Source organism: Citrus clementina, unplaced genomic scaffold (genome assembly GCF_000493195.1).
Source record: "Citrus clementina cultivar Clemenules unplaced genomic scaffold, Citrus_clementina_v1.0 scaffold_1, whole genome shotgun sequence".
NCBI lineage: Eukaryota > Viridiplantae > Streptophyta > Magnoliopsida > Sapindales > Rutaceae > Citrus > Citrus x clementina.
Genome location: NW_006263303.1, coordinates 66,604 through 84,101, shown reverse-complemented (window position 1 = coordinate 84,101; position 17,498 = coordinate 66,604). Strand labels below are relative to the sequence as shown.

The window sequence follows — 17,498 nt, the reverse complement described above, 5'->3', positions numbered from 1 at the left end:
TACCAAACAAACTCGCTACAATTTAAAACTATTTCCAATTTGCATACCGATTTCAATTTACAGGTTTGATATCAAGCTACCAAATATTTGTCCGTATAGAATTGAATGTAGAATTTAGTAAAACTAATTTCAATATTATGGTTAACTTTTTAGTTGTGCAAACAAATTCGAATAGTGAAGAAACTTTTCTGCTTTTCTCTAGTTTTTTCTTGCTTTAATTTGCAAATGATATCAAAATAGAAGTTGAAATAACTTGTCAAGATAACTGGCTAAAGGCTTATTAGTTTGTGGGCAATTAATCTACTTGGAGCTCCCCTTTTTTTTTTTTTTGTGACCTATGCTGTCAGTTTTTGGTCGAACTTATTTGAGGAAACATTTATGCATTTGGTGGAGCTTTAACAACTGGAGATTAATCTAAATTTGTTTGATACTAATTGGAAATTTTGGGGTTTATGGAAAAAAATGAGTGTTTATAATTCATTGCGAACAATTTTGTGGATGGATTCAACAGTGATATAGAAAGTAAAATTTTTTCTTTAATATATTATTTTGCCCTTAATGATAATTTATATTATGAATCTTTTAATAATATAAAATTTAATTAAAATATAAATTTAATGAGTATTTTATTGGGTTCAAATAGTCTCTTTCTCTAACTCATTTTTTGTCCACCTTTTAAGTCCTCTTCTTGAACTTAATTTAATTAATATAGTATCATAGCGTCGAGTGTTTTTATACAAGTACAATAAAAGGATTAACCCATTTCGTTGTAAGTTTTAAGAAAAAGAAAAAGTTCTTGTAATAGCAAATAGTGTTAGCAGCATAACCTCACTATTCTCGCGAACTTCAAACAAATGTTTGAATTCTGTCACTCTGAAGCCTAGAATTAAAATATTTGCTTAAGCGAGAGGAGAAGAAAACAAATAAATAAGTGATTCATTGTATCTTAGAGTCATATTTGCTTAATCCATGTTCATCACTCAATTGGTGGGACAAATAACACCTTAAGGAAAACGATATTTGTAACGTGCCTTGAAGTACATATTATTTTTCTGCAGTTTATCTATTATTGTTATTTTCTTTTTACATACAGAATAGTAAACACATTACTCATACAGTAAAGTTCTACCGTTACTACTATTATTTTTTACATTTGTCACTTCCCAAAAGTATATATTCCAACATTATTATTAAAAATAATTAATATATATGCTAAATACTAAATTGATTATTCTTTTCATATTCATAATGTGTTATAAACCTATCAGTACTATATTAATGTCATGTAAACTTATATATATGACCTAATTTAAGAATAATATTAATATGTTTATTATTTTTTAAATTATTTTTTAATTTTTTGTATTAAATTATTCGATACAATTAAAAAATAAGTTATATCTGTAATTTGATATTTCAATACGATTAAAATTAATCTTATTTACTTAAAGTTTATACTACTCGAACATGTACACAGATCGAGAGCCTTACACTTAACAAGTAAGCAGCACAGCACGGGAATGAATGGTAAGTAACAAAGGTAGAGTGAAAAGTGAAAACCCTATCAAAACCCTTGTACTTTGCTTCTTTCTGTTGTCGGGTTTATAAAATAATTGCCATCACTTCTCGTTTAGTCCAAGTCGATCCATCCAACAGTTTACAACACTCACTGGTAGTCTAATACTACTACTAATATACCACAAAGTAACTTATTATTATTATAAGTTACAAAACCCTTGTACTTTGCATCTTTGATTGATTTGAGAAGCTTGAGCAGTACTAGTAGTAGTGTAGTCGTCTTATTGAATATTGAAGAAGAAAGAAAGAAAGATCATCATAGAAAGATGGCGCTAGGTGAGAGAGGAGGATGGGATAAGAGCGAATCCAGATACTGTGGAGTTGAGACCGACTTCAACGATGACATGCCTCACCTTTTATCCTTCAATCTTTCCTCTGGAGGCTTTGATTTTGTCGTTGCTACCTTGGTTCGTTCTTTTTTCTACTCTTCTCCTCTTTTACTCTTTCTTGCAATTCGTCTTTCCTTTTTTTTTTTTTTTTTTAAATGTTTCATTAGGGTGACTTAGGTAAGCATTCACATAATTTGGTATCGTATGTCTCTGTCTCATTTCAATGGCAACATAGTCACCTACAATAACTTGTTAATTGCCTACTTCTCTTCTCTTCTCTTCTGTGGTGAAGCAGAAGCACAGCATGCCCTGCTTCATTTGTATGCAGTTACAGCATTATTGATTTTCTTTGTTTTTGCATTTGCTTTTATGTTGCGACTCACAAACCTTTTGCATTCACATTCCCACCTGAGGCAGTTGCATATTTGAATTATTGCTAGCACTATTAATGCTTTAAAACCTGATGACACAGATGGATCCCAATTATCGGCCAAGCTTGATAGAAAAAGACATTGGCGGTGGATCACATTTTCTGCCCTTTGCTGGCTCTGACTTAGTCTTGAGCCCTTCCCAATGGAGTAGTCACGTCGTGGGTAGGAACTGTTCTATACCTCATTTCTCTCTTAATTATGTTCCCTTATGGTCTTTCTAACATTTTTTTTTCATTCGTTGTCTCAAATTCCTTTGGCCTTGTGCTTTTGTTTGACTTAACTATTGGTGTGTATTCAACTTGGAATAATGATATTATTGTGTGTCTGACATATAATATCACTGAATTATTTTTATCTTTGTGTGCATTCTCATTGCCTTAAAGTGGCTTTGGTAAAGTGTGAACTCTCTCAGTTGATTCTTGAATCTACTCAGGAAAAATTAGTTCGTGGATTGACTTGGATTCAGAAGACGAGATCCTGCGGATGGATTCTGAAACTACTTTGAAGCAAGAAATTTCATGGGCTTCCCATCTTTCACTGCAGGTCTGCACTTTTATTATGATTTTGTTGCTTTTTGTTGTCAGTAGGTTTCAGTTGATTTCTTATGCTATACTTGAAAAATGAAAATTGTCCTTGCAAGGAAAGTCTCTGCCTACTTCTTTTAAGAGCTTATGGTTTTGCTGTTGCAGGCTTGCCTTCTTCCTTCTCCTAAGGGAGCATCATGTGCTAATTATGCTAGGTGCGTGAATCAGATTCTTCAGAGCCTAAACAACATGCAGGTGCTTATGGTTTTCCCTTTATTTCTTTTAATGCAATTTTTCTTTCTATTTCTTTTCTCATTATTATCTCTATTTAAAGTTGTGGCTTAGGATTCCATTGGTGAAGAATGATGATGATACTATGGACTTTATTCCTTCGGTGAGTACAGTCACTTATGCTCAAATCTTATCATGGAGGATATTTAGCATACATGTGTACAGCCGCGTGCGGGTGTCTAATATATGATATGTCATATTATATGGATATACATATATTTTTGTGATGGAACAGTTATTGGTTTCCTGATTCTACTCAGAAGTAATCTTTTGACAACGTGGATTTGGAAATGAAATATTTGGGTATAGAACTGGTATTTATTGAATTGTTGATGACATAGTCTCTTTTTGTACTTATACCTAACAGAATCTCATGATGAGTCAAGTTATTCATTTCATTTATAAAGAAATATGCCTAGGACTAGCAATTTGTCAAGATGTGTTCTGAAGATGCTTACTTTATCCTTTTAACTTTTGTTCTTACTTGTAGGGTGATTCCTGGGAACTCTGGAATTCATTTCGTCTTCTCTGTGAACATCACAGTCAGCTGTCAGTTGCCCTTGATGTTCTGTAAGTTGAATAGACTATGATCCATTGATTTTTACTTTTCATTTGACCAGATATGTTTTTTATATACTCATGTTTAATGCAATGGACTTTTTTTCACTAGGAGCTCACTGCCTTCAGCAAACTCACTTGGACGATGGTTTGGCGAGCCTGTTAGAGCTGCCATAATTCATACTGATGTAATATATCTTGAGTTTTTTATTATTGTGTTCATAAAATTCTAAATTAATTGCATCCTCCATTGGCGATGCCTGGCTATACAAAGACATTTTTTAGTGTGTCTTTGCTCGGTTATTCAAAGATGTGATTCTTAATTTTGCAGTCTTTTCTAACCAATGCACGGGGTTATCCATGCCTGTCTCGGCGCCACCAGAAGCTCATTACTGGGTTTCTTAACCATTCTATACAGGTATATGAATTACAGGGATGCTTCGACATCAATTTGTTCAATTAATTTTCTTTTTCTTTTAATTTTTTATTCCTATTACATGTGACCATGTATCTTAATGATTCTCTTGACTGATTATTCTTATAAATTTCTTAAAAGTAATTTTATTGGAAAAAAAAATTCTTCATAACATTTCTGGAGAATCTCTGGCAATTGGTTTTTGTTTCCAATGCTATTTAAGCAGAACGCAGTGGTTTAACAATTTTTCAATGGAGTCTCTTGCTAGCGCTGAACATTAGTATGGAAGGCTTATTGTTTGTGATTTTTTTATGATTGTGTTATCAATGTGGTTCTCATTTCATCAAGAATGACCGTACACTGAAGTAGTTCTTTGGTTTCCTGTAATTTTTTAACAGTTGTTTTCTATGATGTTTCTTATTGCCAGCTGCCAGTTTACTAATTATTTTCCTTCGGAATGTATTTTTAGGTAGTTATTTCAGGAAAACTTAACCATGGTGTTCCCAGTGTGAGCTTGGATTCTGCTTTAGACCATACTGGTACTAATGTTGAGAGTAAGTTCCTAAGTTCCTATCTATGCTGAAGTAGTGTCTGGCTGTCAATACTTCTTAAGTGATTTAAAACAGTTGTATTTAGTAATGCTACATTGAAATCACAATTTTTTCATGTGTTATTGCCATCAGGCTCTCAGAGACATTCCCTGAGGCCATATTTGGACTATATTGCTTACCTCTATCAAAGGATGGATCCCCTTCCAGAGCAAGAACGTTTTGAGGTACAATTCTGGATTGGGTTGTGACGTCTTTCATTTTATTGTCTTCTTCTGATCCCTGTATTTTCTAATGGCAGCTCAGTTACAGGGATTTTTTACAGTCTCCATTGCAAGTGAGTGTTCTTTGCTTCTGCTCCCTTTTGTTAGTGTTTTTTGACTATTTTTTCTTGTTAAATTTTTGCCTCTACCAGGGACATAATCCACTGTTCCACATTATTTCTGATGAATTTTGCACCATAGAATTTTCTAACTACTACCTTTCATTCCAGCCTCTTATGGACAATCTAGAGGCTCAAACATATGAGACATTTGAGAAAGACTCAGTAAAATATATCCAGGTTGGATTATTTTAGTGACTGTTGGAAGTACTATTCTTCTAAAGACAACTTGTTCTTTTTTTTTTTTTTTTTTTCATTCTGATCAGTATGCATGTACTTGTATTTTGCTAGTACCAAAGAGCTATTGGTAACGCCTTGGTGGACAGGGTTCCCGATGAAGAAGCATCTTCTTTAACCACTGTAAGCTACCCACACATATCGGTGACACCCTTTTTTCAATTATCTGTATTTTTAGTTCATAGTCTAAGATATTGCACACACATAGGTGTTTCTCAAAACTTGATGCCATGGGATATGCGAATTTCATGACATTGGTGTACTTTTAAATGTGGCAAGGTACTGATGGTTGTAGGAGCAGGGCGAGGACCTCTTGTTAGGGCATCATTGCAGGTTTCTCCCTGCAGCTTCTTTATAATGGGATGTCAACTAGTTTGTTTGTTTTGAGAATCATGCTACATGTATCAACTTTACTTTGACTGGACCCTTTTTTTCTTTTCTTTCTGTTTGTATATAGGCAGCTGAAGAAACAGGACGCAAACTGAAAATTTATGCTGTGGAGAAAAATCCAAATGCAGTTGTTACTCTTCATGTGTGTTGCAAACTGTGTGATTATGCTTCAGTAACCAACATAATGTGTCCCAAAAGTGGCAGAGGGCATTTGCATATTGGTGCACGAAAATTGGATTATGTTTAATTATTTGTTGCCTAGTTAATCTTAGATTCCGGAAGCCCTTTCCTTATTGATAAGATACCACGTGGGTCTCTGACTTCCTAATAAAATCAATTTTTTCATTTAAGTGCACAAAATCTTAGAATGATCTTAATTCATAATTATTTATCATTGGTCAATTGACAATAATATTCTACAGTTCCTCATGCCTACTTTGCATTAACATTCTTGATAGCGAAGATCATATGTTTTGCTAGTAATCAAAAGAGACTTTTCCTCCCTGTCCTTTTTATCCACAATAAACCTTCGTTTGGATTCCATGTTTTAACTTATTCATTGAGGCTTAATTCACCTTGACTTCCTGCCGTCATTCCTGAGAATGACCAATCTCTCTCTTTGTTTCTATTTGTGTGACATGGATGTACATTTGTCTGTAATATTGAACTGGCAATGAATTCACGGCCAAAAGAATATTGCAAAATTTTGAACTGCTTTTTTGAGGGTGTTTCTTTTTTAGTTCCCCAATTAAAAGTATACCCTACCATTCTTTTTCATTTTTCCTAGTATTTAAGAGGTAACAAAGTGCTTTTTGGGGCAGAGTTTGGTTAGATTGGAGGGTTGGGAGAAAACGGTGACCATAGTTTCTCATGACATGCGTTGTTGGGATGCTCCTGAGAAAGCTGACATTTTGGTACACGAACTTTGATTTGGTTAATTTGTTTCTTAATTTTCTTCTACTTCCTGCATGTTTGTTTCGTTACGTTTGCCATATCTGCCTTTAGGTCAGTGAGTTGCTTGGTTCTTTTGGTGACAATGAGCTGTCTCCTGAATGCTTGGACGGAGCCCAACGATTTTTAAAGCAAGACGGGATCTCAATACCATCCTCGTAAGTGTATCTTCTTTCACATATTATTGCTATTGTTTCTCTGAATAGAGGCTTGTGAAATTATACCAGGGGTATTTATAGTTGCTACTGAGATTAGATTATTTCTAATCAAGAGTGTTCCCACATTTTTATACCTGAATCATTTTCAGGATGATTGTGATTTATATTGCTGTTAGAGCTGAACCCTTTACACTACTGCTTCAGTCTTTGGAATGAATTATGAATTTATGTCATTACTGTATAGATTACTCTTCTAATTATTGTTGAATTAATTTCTTTATCATGGCATGACTTGGTGATATGGTGAGCAATGTATTTGAGCTTAACGATATAACATTTGATGTTAATGAACACATGATGGTTTAGTGTAAATTTGTTTTGATTAATAAAGTTCTCCAATCATTGACATTTTCAGGTATACCAGTTTCATACAACCCGTGACAGCTTCAAAGTTACACAACGATGTAATTCCTTGTCTTTGTGTTCAAGTATCTCTACTTGAAGCAATTTCTTTTTCATCTAAACGTGTACTTGCATTGCAGGTTAAGTCTCATAAAGATGTTGTGCACTTTGAAACTGCTTATGTTGTCAAAGTGCACAGTGTAGCAAGGCTGGCTCCTTGCGAACCTGTGAGTTTTTTGTTCTATCCATCTTGCTAACTGTAATCGTAAATCTTTAGCTTATTGAATGTAATTATTGATTATTATAGTCTTTTGAATTTTCTGTTGAGGCATTACAAGATTAGTTGTCATCATTAGACCTCTTTTCTGCTCTTAAAAACCTGAATTCAGTTTTTTTCAGCTGGTTATTTCATGTCTTGTTTGTTAATAGGTCTTTACATTTACTCATCCAAATTTCTCAACTAAGAAGAGCAATCAGCGCTACAAAAAGCTGAGGTTTGAGATACCTAGTGATACTGGGTCAGCCATGGTGCATGGTATGTAGTAATGAAGCCACATTTGCACTAATGTTCTAGAAAGACTATTTTTCAAACCGATCATGCTTCATGGTGTTTAATATGAGATTTTCTAACATAAATTGTTGTTATTGGAAATAAAGGTTGGTTGGTGCAGGCTTCTGTCAAAGAATGAGTTCTTTGCCAGATTTCTATATTTTATAAATAGATAATGTTCTGAAAAATGCCACATTTCTAACCGATTTTGATTATGCAAAATTTTGTTGATTGATTTTTGGTGCTTTGTAATTCAAACTGATTGTACTACTGAAATAATTTTGGTTGGAGTTGGCTTTTATCAAAGATAAACAAGTCCATGTCATTTCAATTGAATTTGATTGTATAACTGTTAGATAAGTGGAGTGCATTCATGCAATGGAAACAAGGCTACCCGAAAAAAAATTCTTTATGCTAAGCTGAAATTTGATCCATCTATAATGACATAATTTAGTTGCTTGTCTACTTTGAGAAACAATATATTTGCTTGATAAGAAATACTATATAAAGACAATTCATTCCCCAATGCAAATTTTGAGCATGAAATTTTTGTTTACCTGATTAATAGGGTTCGCTGGTTATTTTGATGCGATGCTTTACAAAGATGTGCATCTAGGTATTGAGCCATCAACGGCAACACCAAACATGTTCAGCTGGTATGACACTAAAATCTCCTGGTGTTTGTGTCTGAAGTATGCATTCATTTGTTCATCACATCATTCCTTAAGTATTGCATAGCATCTTATAAACATGTTGTAGTTGTGCTAGCTCCTCTGTTTGCTTTGTTGAGTCTTACTTCGATACTGGGTTGCAAATTCTGGCATGGTAACTGGGACAAAGTTTGTTTTGGTCCCCAGCATGATGCAGTTGTTCTGTGAAACTTCATACTTTTCAAAATGTAACTTCAAACTCGTGATAAAATGAGTTGTAAACTTGTAAATAAAAGGTAATCAGATTTGTAATATAGAACATGAAGCTTGTAAATGGTCTGAGCAATTTAGAGGGACCTCAGATATATGATGATACTGTTCTTTCCTTCAGGAATATTTGTTTCTTTCCTGTTCAGGTTTGCAATATTTTTTCCACTGAGGACACCGGTATGTATTCGACCTGGTTCTCCACTTGAGGTGCATTTTTGGCGTTGTTGTGGTTCTACCAAGGTAAATTGTTCCAAATACTGTCTAGAATTTATTGGCACCATCACTTGTTTTCCTTTATTTTCTTTATTAGTTTACTTCCATATTATTTTGTATTGAGGAAAACAAATGCACAGAAGACATCCTGAGCACTCTTTTTAATGCATCTCGCGCTCTTCATGGGCACTAGAAGTGTTTGATCTTGCTCTAAACGTTTAGCGTCCCTGACTCTGAATGTTCCAGGTTTGGTACGAATGGTGTGTTGCGTCTCCCAATCCATCACCTGTTCACAACAGCAATGGTCGTTCGTATTGGGTTGGCCTTTAGCATTTCCTCTTTCAAAGGCTAGAACACTAGTTACAGACACAGGTGTATGAAAGCTATAACCTTACAAACGTAGATAGCCATTTCAAGAGGAAGTAGAACAGATTTTCAGCTGTTCAGCTGTTAAGGAACAGAAAAAGAGTGTAAAATTTAATCCAGACTTTGATTTCAACTACAGTGACTATTCCAATTTATTAGGCTCATCTTGAAGTATGATATAGCGCACCTCCAATTCTCCAATGTCCAAATGCGGGGCTGTTTAGTTCCTGCCAAATAGTTTTCTTCACGTGCGTTTGACTGATGTCTTCGAAACAATGTCATTTCTTGAACGTCTGTGCAGACTGTAGTTATGATTTTCTTGTTGAATCCTTGCATGTAATCAAATTTATGCCTTGTTTAAACGACAGTTATGGTCAAGTTTAAAAGTTATAATATTAAAATATTTGATAAATATTTTTTTCTGACTTGAAAGTTTAGTTAATTTTTAAGAAAAGAGAATATCTACACCCTCATGGTTTGGGAAAATGATCATAAAGATTCTTAAATTTTTAATAAGAAACACTAAGATTTTTATTTTTATCATAATACATTTTAACTCTAAACCTAAAAGAATTGTTCCTAAAATTTTATAATAAATAGAAATATGACATTAAAATATATGTAATAATTATACATTTTAAAATAATTTTAATATTTAAAAATATGAAAATTTACAATTTATTAGACATATTTTATTATATTAAAGTAATTTTTAACGATAAATGGAAACATAATATTGAAATAAATAAATAAAAATTAAAATTACTTTGAATATTATATGAAAATAATTTTAATATTATTAGTAGGGTGATATTTTCTTAATTGTAAAATTAATAATATAATAATTTAATATTATTTTAAATGTTAAAAATAATATAATATTATTATTCTACTATATAGATTATATTATTTATATTAATTTGTATTAATAAAAAACTTTAAAGTCAATTTTCTAGTTATTATATTCAAAGGCTATTGTGGTAAAAAAACTTATATTCAGAGGCTATTATAATAAAAAACGAGTCTTAGTGTCCATTTTTGAAAACTTGGAGAAAGGCCGAGTGATTAGGGTTGCTACTCTCCAACTTGGAGGACAGCAGTTTGAACCCCCATAAGCGCAATGTGGATAGAGGTGGCAAAAATACCCGCCCGGTCCGGACCCGGACCGTACCCGGGTGTTGCGGGCCGGGTATTATCCGGCCCGAGTATGAAGCCGGGTCGGTCTTGGGCATCACTTGATAAACCCGGAACCCAGATTTTATTAAAAAAAATTATAAAATATATATTATTTTAAATATTTTATATTTATTTGACTTATTTATTATACATATATAAAGTTTTAAACACTTAAAGTTTATATTTTCATGTCAAATTTTATTGAAATAAATTTAAAACTTATAAAATTATCAAAAAATAAAAAATATATACACATAAAATATTAAAAAATATAAAATCCGGGTACCCGGATTAAAACCCGGCCCGGACCCGGACCCGGACCGGTTGCATCCGGGCAGGGTCCGGTCATGGCAATAACCGGACCCGGCCTGGGGTTTTGCCATCTCTAAATGTGGAGGTATTTCATTCCTCAATTATATTATATAATTGAGTGAATGTAGTTTTCTTCCTTACCTAACTTACATCAATATTTATGGAATAGACATCCATCGAATATTAATGATGGTTAAAATCTGAAGAGAGCTCATGTAAGTTGATTTAAGTAATAATTTGATTTTTGAGTTGTAGTTTGAGTAATAGTCTCATGTAATTAAAAAATAATAATTTAAAATCTTTGTGACTATTTTCTCAAACTTTGTGAAACTATACTTTGCCCTAATTTTTTTAAATACTATATATATATATTTTTTTTTTTTCTTCTTAATATATTTGAAAATGAAAATTTCATGTTACGATGGTATTCATCGCATATCAGGTTATTTGATCTGGAAGAGTACAGATACAGGGTACGAGTTTTTTTTTTTTTTTAATAAAGTTTGAATTGTTCAAAGTATCGGAGTGAAAGGAAATATTAGTTAATTCTGCAGCAGATCGACTCAGAAATCCTGACCTTAGAAAAGGTAGAAAGTATATACAGTCAAATGCTTCTTTTTAGCAGAAATGATTTAAGCCCTTAGATGCAGTTGAGATGTGGAGAATAATCGTTTGTTTGAAAGGGATTGCTGACTAGTAGTTAATAAAAAATGAGGAGAAATAGGAGTGCCAAAAACCCAGGCTTTGATTTTTAAAACCTGCACTTGGTAAACAAATTTACAAAAAAAAAAAAAAAAACAACTAAAACGCACAGCAGCCCCCCACCACCACCATCACACCCACTTCATTCATTGTTCATTGATCAAAATTGCCAATCAAAGGCCTTCACGATCTTCACCGCTCATGCAGTGACGGGACTTACGCAGACGCAGCACTGCAGCATGCAGTACGTCCGGTGCCCAGCGGCACGCAATCGCCGCTTTGCCGTTCGTTTAGTGCATTTTGTTGTTCGAATATCCTTGTCTGGGCTTTCATATTTGTGGCCGTAGTTTCAAAAGGGAAATATTTGTTTGTTTGGCTGCCAAGAAAAATAGTGGGAATTAAAAGGAATGAGAAAATGAAAATATCGATACTCATAAATAAAGCTTCGGTATCAAGTTCAGCTTCAGTTAAAATACCTCCATTGTTTTTAATCATTCGTTTCAATAGCCAGATTTCATATTTCATATTTTTATATTTGAAATACATTAATATGCATGCAAAATCAAAGCATAGAATAACAATAAATAATTTGAAAGCAGGAAATTGAATTTAAATTGATAGATTAATTATAACTAAAACTTATAAGATTTGAGACTCCAAATCTTTGAAGACTTGATAAAAACTCATAATTTATGTCCTGTATAGTATTGAGGTGACTTACTTTTTAAACTGTAGTTACTGTTAAAAAAAAATTGTAATCATAAAAATAAAAGTTAATAGAGTATATTAAATATAATTTTTAAATAATAATCTTGATAAAATTAGTAAACATATAATATATTTTTTATCATATAAATATAAAATCAAATCAACATAATTTCTAAATTACAATAACTAGTATTTACCAAATACTTTAATACTATTATTTTTAAACTATAACTGCCCAAATTCAATCCCTAACAAGACCTAATACACTAAATTAAATACAAGAACTGAAACTTTTGAGAGTCTTTTGATGCATAGGCATCCGTCCAAGGCCTGCTCCGTCTCTCTATTATCTAGCTTTTATGTACTTCACTGATTGTTTCCCATTCCCCTGCATTATTGCACTATATTAGTGCATGTCTTTGATTTTGAAGAAATCTCATGATTTTGATTGGGATTTGTTGCTGGTATAATTTGGATCATGCAATTAGAGTGTGATATGGGCAATAGTTCTATATCTAATATGCCCTTATAAAATGTGAAGAAGAAATTGAAAGGACAGGAATAAAATAGAAAAAAATTTAAGATTAGAAGAGAGTATAAGCCACCTTCATAACCTAAAAATGTAAAAAATATCTCTTAAAATACTTAAAGTTGTCACATGTCAATAGAAAACCATTGAAACAATGTCTGCCCCTCCAACAATCAACTGCTACCTAAACCATCACAAGTGAAGTCAACAACTCCCTCAACTCAATTAGAATCAGAGGTTGAAGCATGCTGATAGTGGGGACAATCTCACAGGTGAAAGGTGTCCAACCTTAAAGATCTTAAAGGACGCAAGTAAATTGTCAAAATTACTCTGCAAGACCAACTTGAGAGGAGAACAACTTATAATGGCGCGTCACGTGTTCAAAAAGACATAAAGATGCCCTTGGGGGCACTCCTTTATAAGGTCAAGTCAGTCCCATAAGTAAGGCAAGATTTCTCTCTCCCACAAATACTCAAATTTTCTCTTATCCAAGATTTTCTCTAAAACCAATTATCTTCTCAAACTTTCATCTGACTTGACCATCAGAATGCCATCGTCGACTACTATCAACCCACCTCATTTTTTTTTTTCAAGACTATCCCAATTTTAACCATCCCCAAAAAACTATCTTGATGCGATTGACTTGAACTAAAATTAGATCAAAATATGATTCGTTTTTAATCTTTCATGTAAAGCTTTACAAAGATTGTTCAAATTAAGGAAGAAATCTGCTACATAATTAAGACTTCCCAAAAATCTTTATGACCAAGTCATTTCAATAACTTGAACTGAAAATTTGTTAGCAAAGGCTATCAATCAATGGGTATTATTATTCTTGATGAATATTATGACCAAAAACCAAATTTTAATTTGAAACAAAATGATTTTTTATTTAGACACAACTAATCCGTTTTGTTTTGTTTGACAATAGAAAGATGTCTAAAATGTTGTTTTATGTTTGAAGAAAATATTATGACATCATCAATGTAACCAATTAATAATTTTGAATATGGATTAAAAATTTCATTCATTATTCTTAGAAACTCTGGTGGAGCATTTATTAATCTAAATGGCAATATATTCCACTCATATCGCCTATTATATGCGTACACACACATATAAAGCAGCAAAGGTGCGGACCGACCGGACAGGATTCATGCAAACTCTTCAAATTTCTGTTGAACCCATTTGTCGTAATCTTGCAGCAACTGCCGTAAAAGCAATGGGACAAGCCTATCCACGAGAGCTTGCATCATTCTGTATGTCACAACAGTTACATTGTTTGAATATGAATGAGTACATAGGATTGCTTGAACTCAATTATAATACAAGATTTATGTAACAAAATTCCAGCTTGTAAAATAGGAAGCTTATACAATGCTAGGGATACCTTGCAACAAATATTAACAAATACAGTTTGGGTATACAATAATGCTAGGGATCTCAATTAGTATCCCAACTTCACATGTCACTTATTCACATACATATACTATATTGGAGAAGTTTCATAAAACAAGTCACTTTGAACAATGTTTAGATTACTCTCTCATAATGCCGCATCACTGCAATGTTTGATTTGGATATCAAATGGAGAATCCAAATTAACAAATGAGAGGTTCCAACACTTTTTATTGATATCATCCAGCTACACAACATATTTGCTTTGATATATGAAACAAGGAACCTTCCCAAACATATAACCTTGTTGGTAGCAAAATCCTAATAGCCAATGATCAAACAATCCCGTCAATCATATGCATACACACATGCATCCTGCACCCTCTCTGTGGGTGTATGTAACAGCAGACACATGCACACAAACAATACAATGTGGCCAAAAATGCAGTTGATCAATATGCAATATTACCATTTTGCAACAGACTACATAATAAACATTTTTTTTCCTTTTCATAAAATAACCTTTTAATATAAGCCAAATTGCCAATTCCATATTTAAAATCAAAGTAGTAGTTAGAAAACTCACAAGTTTCCAGGGCGCTCAACAGCTGATATAGGCAGAAGAGAAAATGGCCGAGTGTAAATCTGCGTGCAAGAACAATTAAATATTAACATCTACTTGGTCCAAGAATTAAACTAAATGATCTGAACTTACAGAAAGTTATTATGTCCAAAAATGGGATAATCAAAGTTTTCTGCATATGACACAAATTGCAACTAACTATCATGATCTATAGTGGGTAGATTAATAACCTCAAGACATAATTTCAACTTCACTTCGACCTCCAAAAAGGATTCAGAATCATTCGTGTTCCATGTCATATGGTTGATCATAAATGCTGCAAGTTGAAGCAAGCAAGCAAGGGGGAAAAGTTTCTGTTGCTCATTCAGACATAATAGTGAAGGTAAAACACAGGTAATATAGCACAAATAATCAACTAAAAACCTCAAAATAAACTGTCTGAAGCCTCTAATCAACATAGCAATGAAAGCAGATCTTAATATTTTCGATGCATACTTTGCCAACTTCATCTTAACATGCTCACAAAGACTCTCCATAATTTACAATATAGAGTTTGCATAGCTAAAGATGAGTGCATTTAGAGGCATGCCTCGACAATTTATTCCTGAGTAGCTTGTAGATTGATACTGCTTAAAACAGTGGATTTATTACCAATGCACAATAATTCTCAAAATATATATATATATATATGATGGATTTCAATGAATCCATTAGTACCTGAGAAGCGATCATTTTGGCTTTCTACAATGTCTGAACCTTCAAACTGCATACCGGATTAGCAACAAATCAACACAAAGATAAATCTTAATTGGCTAGTATAAATTTTCTCAATGAGAAGTAGGAATTATGTTTCTATTATTGGGCCTTTTTCATGTAATAATGTTTTAGGATTTATCATATTCAACATGATATCAAACCCATTTGACTGAGAGGTCTTGTGTTTGGATGTAGAAAAATCCCCTATTCTATTAATTAGATTGCACAGTGAGAAGTTAGAGTTTAAACACTACAATGGATAGGTTCCTAAAAGCTTAGAATTTTGGGATTAAAATCATTCAATGAAAATAAATCCTTATTGAGCAGTTCTGCCTAGATTTTTATTTTTAAGTGCTTAATTAGCATTGATATATCTAATACACTACTTACTGAAACTAATAATGTTACCGAAAATGATAGACTTTTTTATTTTCTGACTTTATTGTAGTTGTCTCAGTTAACTATTTCAAGAAAAGAATCGGAGCTCACCTTACACGAAAGCAATTGTACTGTACAATCTTTGTCTGTTGGAGTTACACGTAAATCCATCACAGGGGCAGCTTCAAAGTTCAAAAATTGAACTTTTGGCAGAACGCACCTAGACATGTAGTCCTATATCTCAACGGCACAGAATGAAATACATACAAGAGACAGGGCTGTATGTTATCTATGGAGTGGCAAGATGAATTCCAAGAACAAGAGGGAAAGGATACATATATAAATTCCTGACACGAGAGCATACTAAGAAATAAAAACTAGTAATTGTAAGCTAAGCTCATGTTGTATAAAAAAAAAATACTTAGGATTGAATCCCCTTGCCAATTTGAGTCTAACTAAGGGAAAAATAGTGAGAGAGTCATGTTATGTATGGAAGGGGAAATAGAGTGTGGACCTGTAAGTGTTGGTATCAAGGAACTGAAAGCTCTGCAAGGCACTTGTGTTTAACATTGCTTGAATCCCAGATGGGTGACTTAAAAATTCACTAATATGATATGCCTTAGCCTTACTCCCACAATTACCATCATAATCATAATTAATTGGCAACTCAATTCTCTCCTTTTTTGTGGCAGACAAATTAGCTTTCTTTACATTCGGGTTTGGCGATGACATTTTTATTTGACGAACCCATTTGGCTTCAACTGTGTTCCTGAAACAATCACATATATAGTTTTTGAAATGAATTAACAATCCAAAATCAAAACCAAATCAAACTTCAGAGTCAAACAGAAACAAATATAATATATAAAATGTATATTTCGTTCAACAAACCTTGTTGAAAAGGCAAATGATGTATTGGCTTCTCCTCTAGCGATTGCTGTCAACTGATTACTAGTCATCATCTTAACCGTAATCTAATTCAAGCAAGTGAAATAGAAAAACGAATTAAAGTAATGTATAGAGAATGTAATCAAAGTAACGTAACTCATATATCTTATCTATAATTATAAATCATAGGAATAGGAGGATCAGAGCCAAAGAATTCCACTTCCACAAAAGAAGATAAATTGAATTTGAAATTGAACGCTTCCAGTTACACTTTCAGCAACCAAATTTAGATGATAAAATGAACTTCGGATGATAAAAGAGAGCTCATGATGAATGGTTATCATTGAAGATTAGAACACTAGTGAGAGCATTCATTTCATTTCGCCTCTTATGGTAATATTGGCCAATATCACAAGAATGCCATTAATCAAGTGAGGATTTTTTTTTTAAATCAGAAAAAAGGGGAAAAAAAAAGGTGGCGCTATTTCCACCTCCTACTTTTTCTTAACCCATCTCACTCGTAGAAAATAATTATAAAAAATTCACATAATTTTTAAAAATTTTAAATAAAGTAGAATTTAAGGAATTAATCAATGAATTTAGAAAATTAATCAATTAAATCGATTTTAATTTATTTTTTATGATTGAGATTTTTTTATTATATTTGACTATTAAGATTGCTTTAATTTAAGTTTAAATTGATTATTTTACTCTTACAAGATATATCAAAACATTTACTTTAGCTTTAATTTTCTTTAAAAAAATCATTATTTCGAAATGATGTGTCAATAGTACTTTATCAATATGATTATTAATTTTTAATTA

At 32.7% G+C, this 17,498-nt stretch overlaps 2 protein-coding genes across 6 annotated transcripts; one reads left to right on the top strand and one right to left on the bottom strand.

Moving 5' to 3' along the window:
- Window positions 1–1,532: 1,532 nt before the first annotated feature.
- Window positions 1,533–9,414, top strand: LOC18053925 (protein arginine N-methyltransferase 1.5). Of its 4 annotated transcripts, none has more exons than XM_024178060.1 (23): window positions 1,533–1,985; window positions 2,380–2,500; window positions 2,772–2,881; window positions 3,028–3,117; window positions 3,197–3,256; window positions 3,644–3,723; window positions 3,824–3,899; window positions 4,043–4,129; window positions 4,596–4,680; window positions 4,810–4,901; window positions 4,976–5,011; window positions 5,168–5,236; window positions 5,348–5,416; window positions 5,573–5,626; window positions 5,751–5,825; window positions 6,505–6,597; window positions 6,689–6,792; window positions 7,208–7,256; window positions 7,335–7,421; window positions 7,624–7,729; window positions 8,313–8,400; window positions 8,786–8,904; window positions 9,124–9,214. In XM_024178060.1, the coding sequence occupies exons 1-22, from the start codon at window positions 1,845–1,847 to the stop codon at window positions 8,868–8,870; spliced, it is 1,857 nt and encodes a 618-aa protein (XP_024033828.1). In that variant the 5' UTR covers window positions 1,533–1,844; the 3' UTR covers window positions 8,871–8,904; window positions 9,124–9,214. The 4 variants fall into 4 exon arrangements, with proteins under 4 accessions (XP_024033828.1, XP_024033829.1, XP_024033830.1 ...); XM_024178059.1 differs by having other exon boundaries at window positions 1,534–1,985; window positions 8,811–8,904; window positions 9,124–9,414; XM_024178061.1 differs by lacking the exons at window positions 7,624–7,729; window positions 9,124–9,214 and having other exon boundaries at window positions 8,811–8,898.
- Window positions 9,415–13,657: 4,243 nt separating this feature from the next.
- LOC18053978 lies at window positions 13,658–17,044 on the bottom strand. Of its 2 annotated transcripts, none has more exons than XM_006449997.2 (7): window positions 16,677–17,044; window positions 16,300–16,554; window positions 15,897–16,005; window positions 15,369–15,414; window positions 14,882–14,967; window positions 14,655–14,713; window positions 13,658–13,927 (listed from the first exon to the last, which is right to left on the bottom strand). In XM_006449997.2, the coding sequence occupies exons 1-7, from the start codon at window positions 16,745–16,747 to the stop codon at window positions 13,825–13,827; spliced, it is 729 nt and encodes a 242-aa protein (XP_006450060.1). In that variant the 5' UTR covers window positions 16,748–17,044; the 3' UTR covers window positions 13,658–13,824. The 2 variants fall into 2 exon arrangements, with proteins under 2 accessions (XP_006450060.1, XP_006450056.1); XM_006449993.2 differs by lacking the exon at window positions 13,658–13,927 and adding an exon at window positions 13,941–14,389.
- Window positions 17,045–17,498: the final 454 nt, after the last annotated feature.

Coding starts and splice junctions, on each gene's coding strand:
- LOC18053925 (XM_024178059.1), top strand. CDS start 1,845: ATGGCGCTAGGTGAGAGAGGAGGATGGGATAAGAGCGAATCCAGATAC. Junction 7,257..7,334: donor CTTCAAAGTTACACAACGAT/GTAATTCCTTGT, acceptor CTTGCATTGCAG/GTTAAGTCTCATAAAGATGT. Junction 7,422..7,623: donor GGCTGGCTCCTTGCGAACCT/GTGAGTTTTTTG, acceptor GTTTGTTAATAG/GTCTTTACATTTACTCATCC.
- LOC18053978 (XM_006449997.2), bottom strand. CDS start 16,747: ATGATGACTAGTAATCAGTTGACAGCAATCGCTAGAGGAGAAGCCAAT. Junction 16,555..16,676: donor TCATTTGCCTTTTCAACAAG/GTTTGTTGAACG, acceptor TGATTGTTTCAG/GAACACAGTTGAAGCCAAAT. Junction 13,928..14,654: donor GTTGAGCGCCCTGGAAACTT/GTGAGTTTTCTA, acceptor TGTGACATACAG/AATGATGCAAGCTCTCGTGG.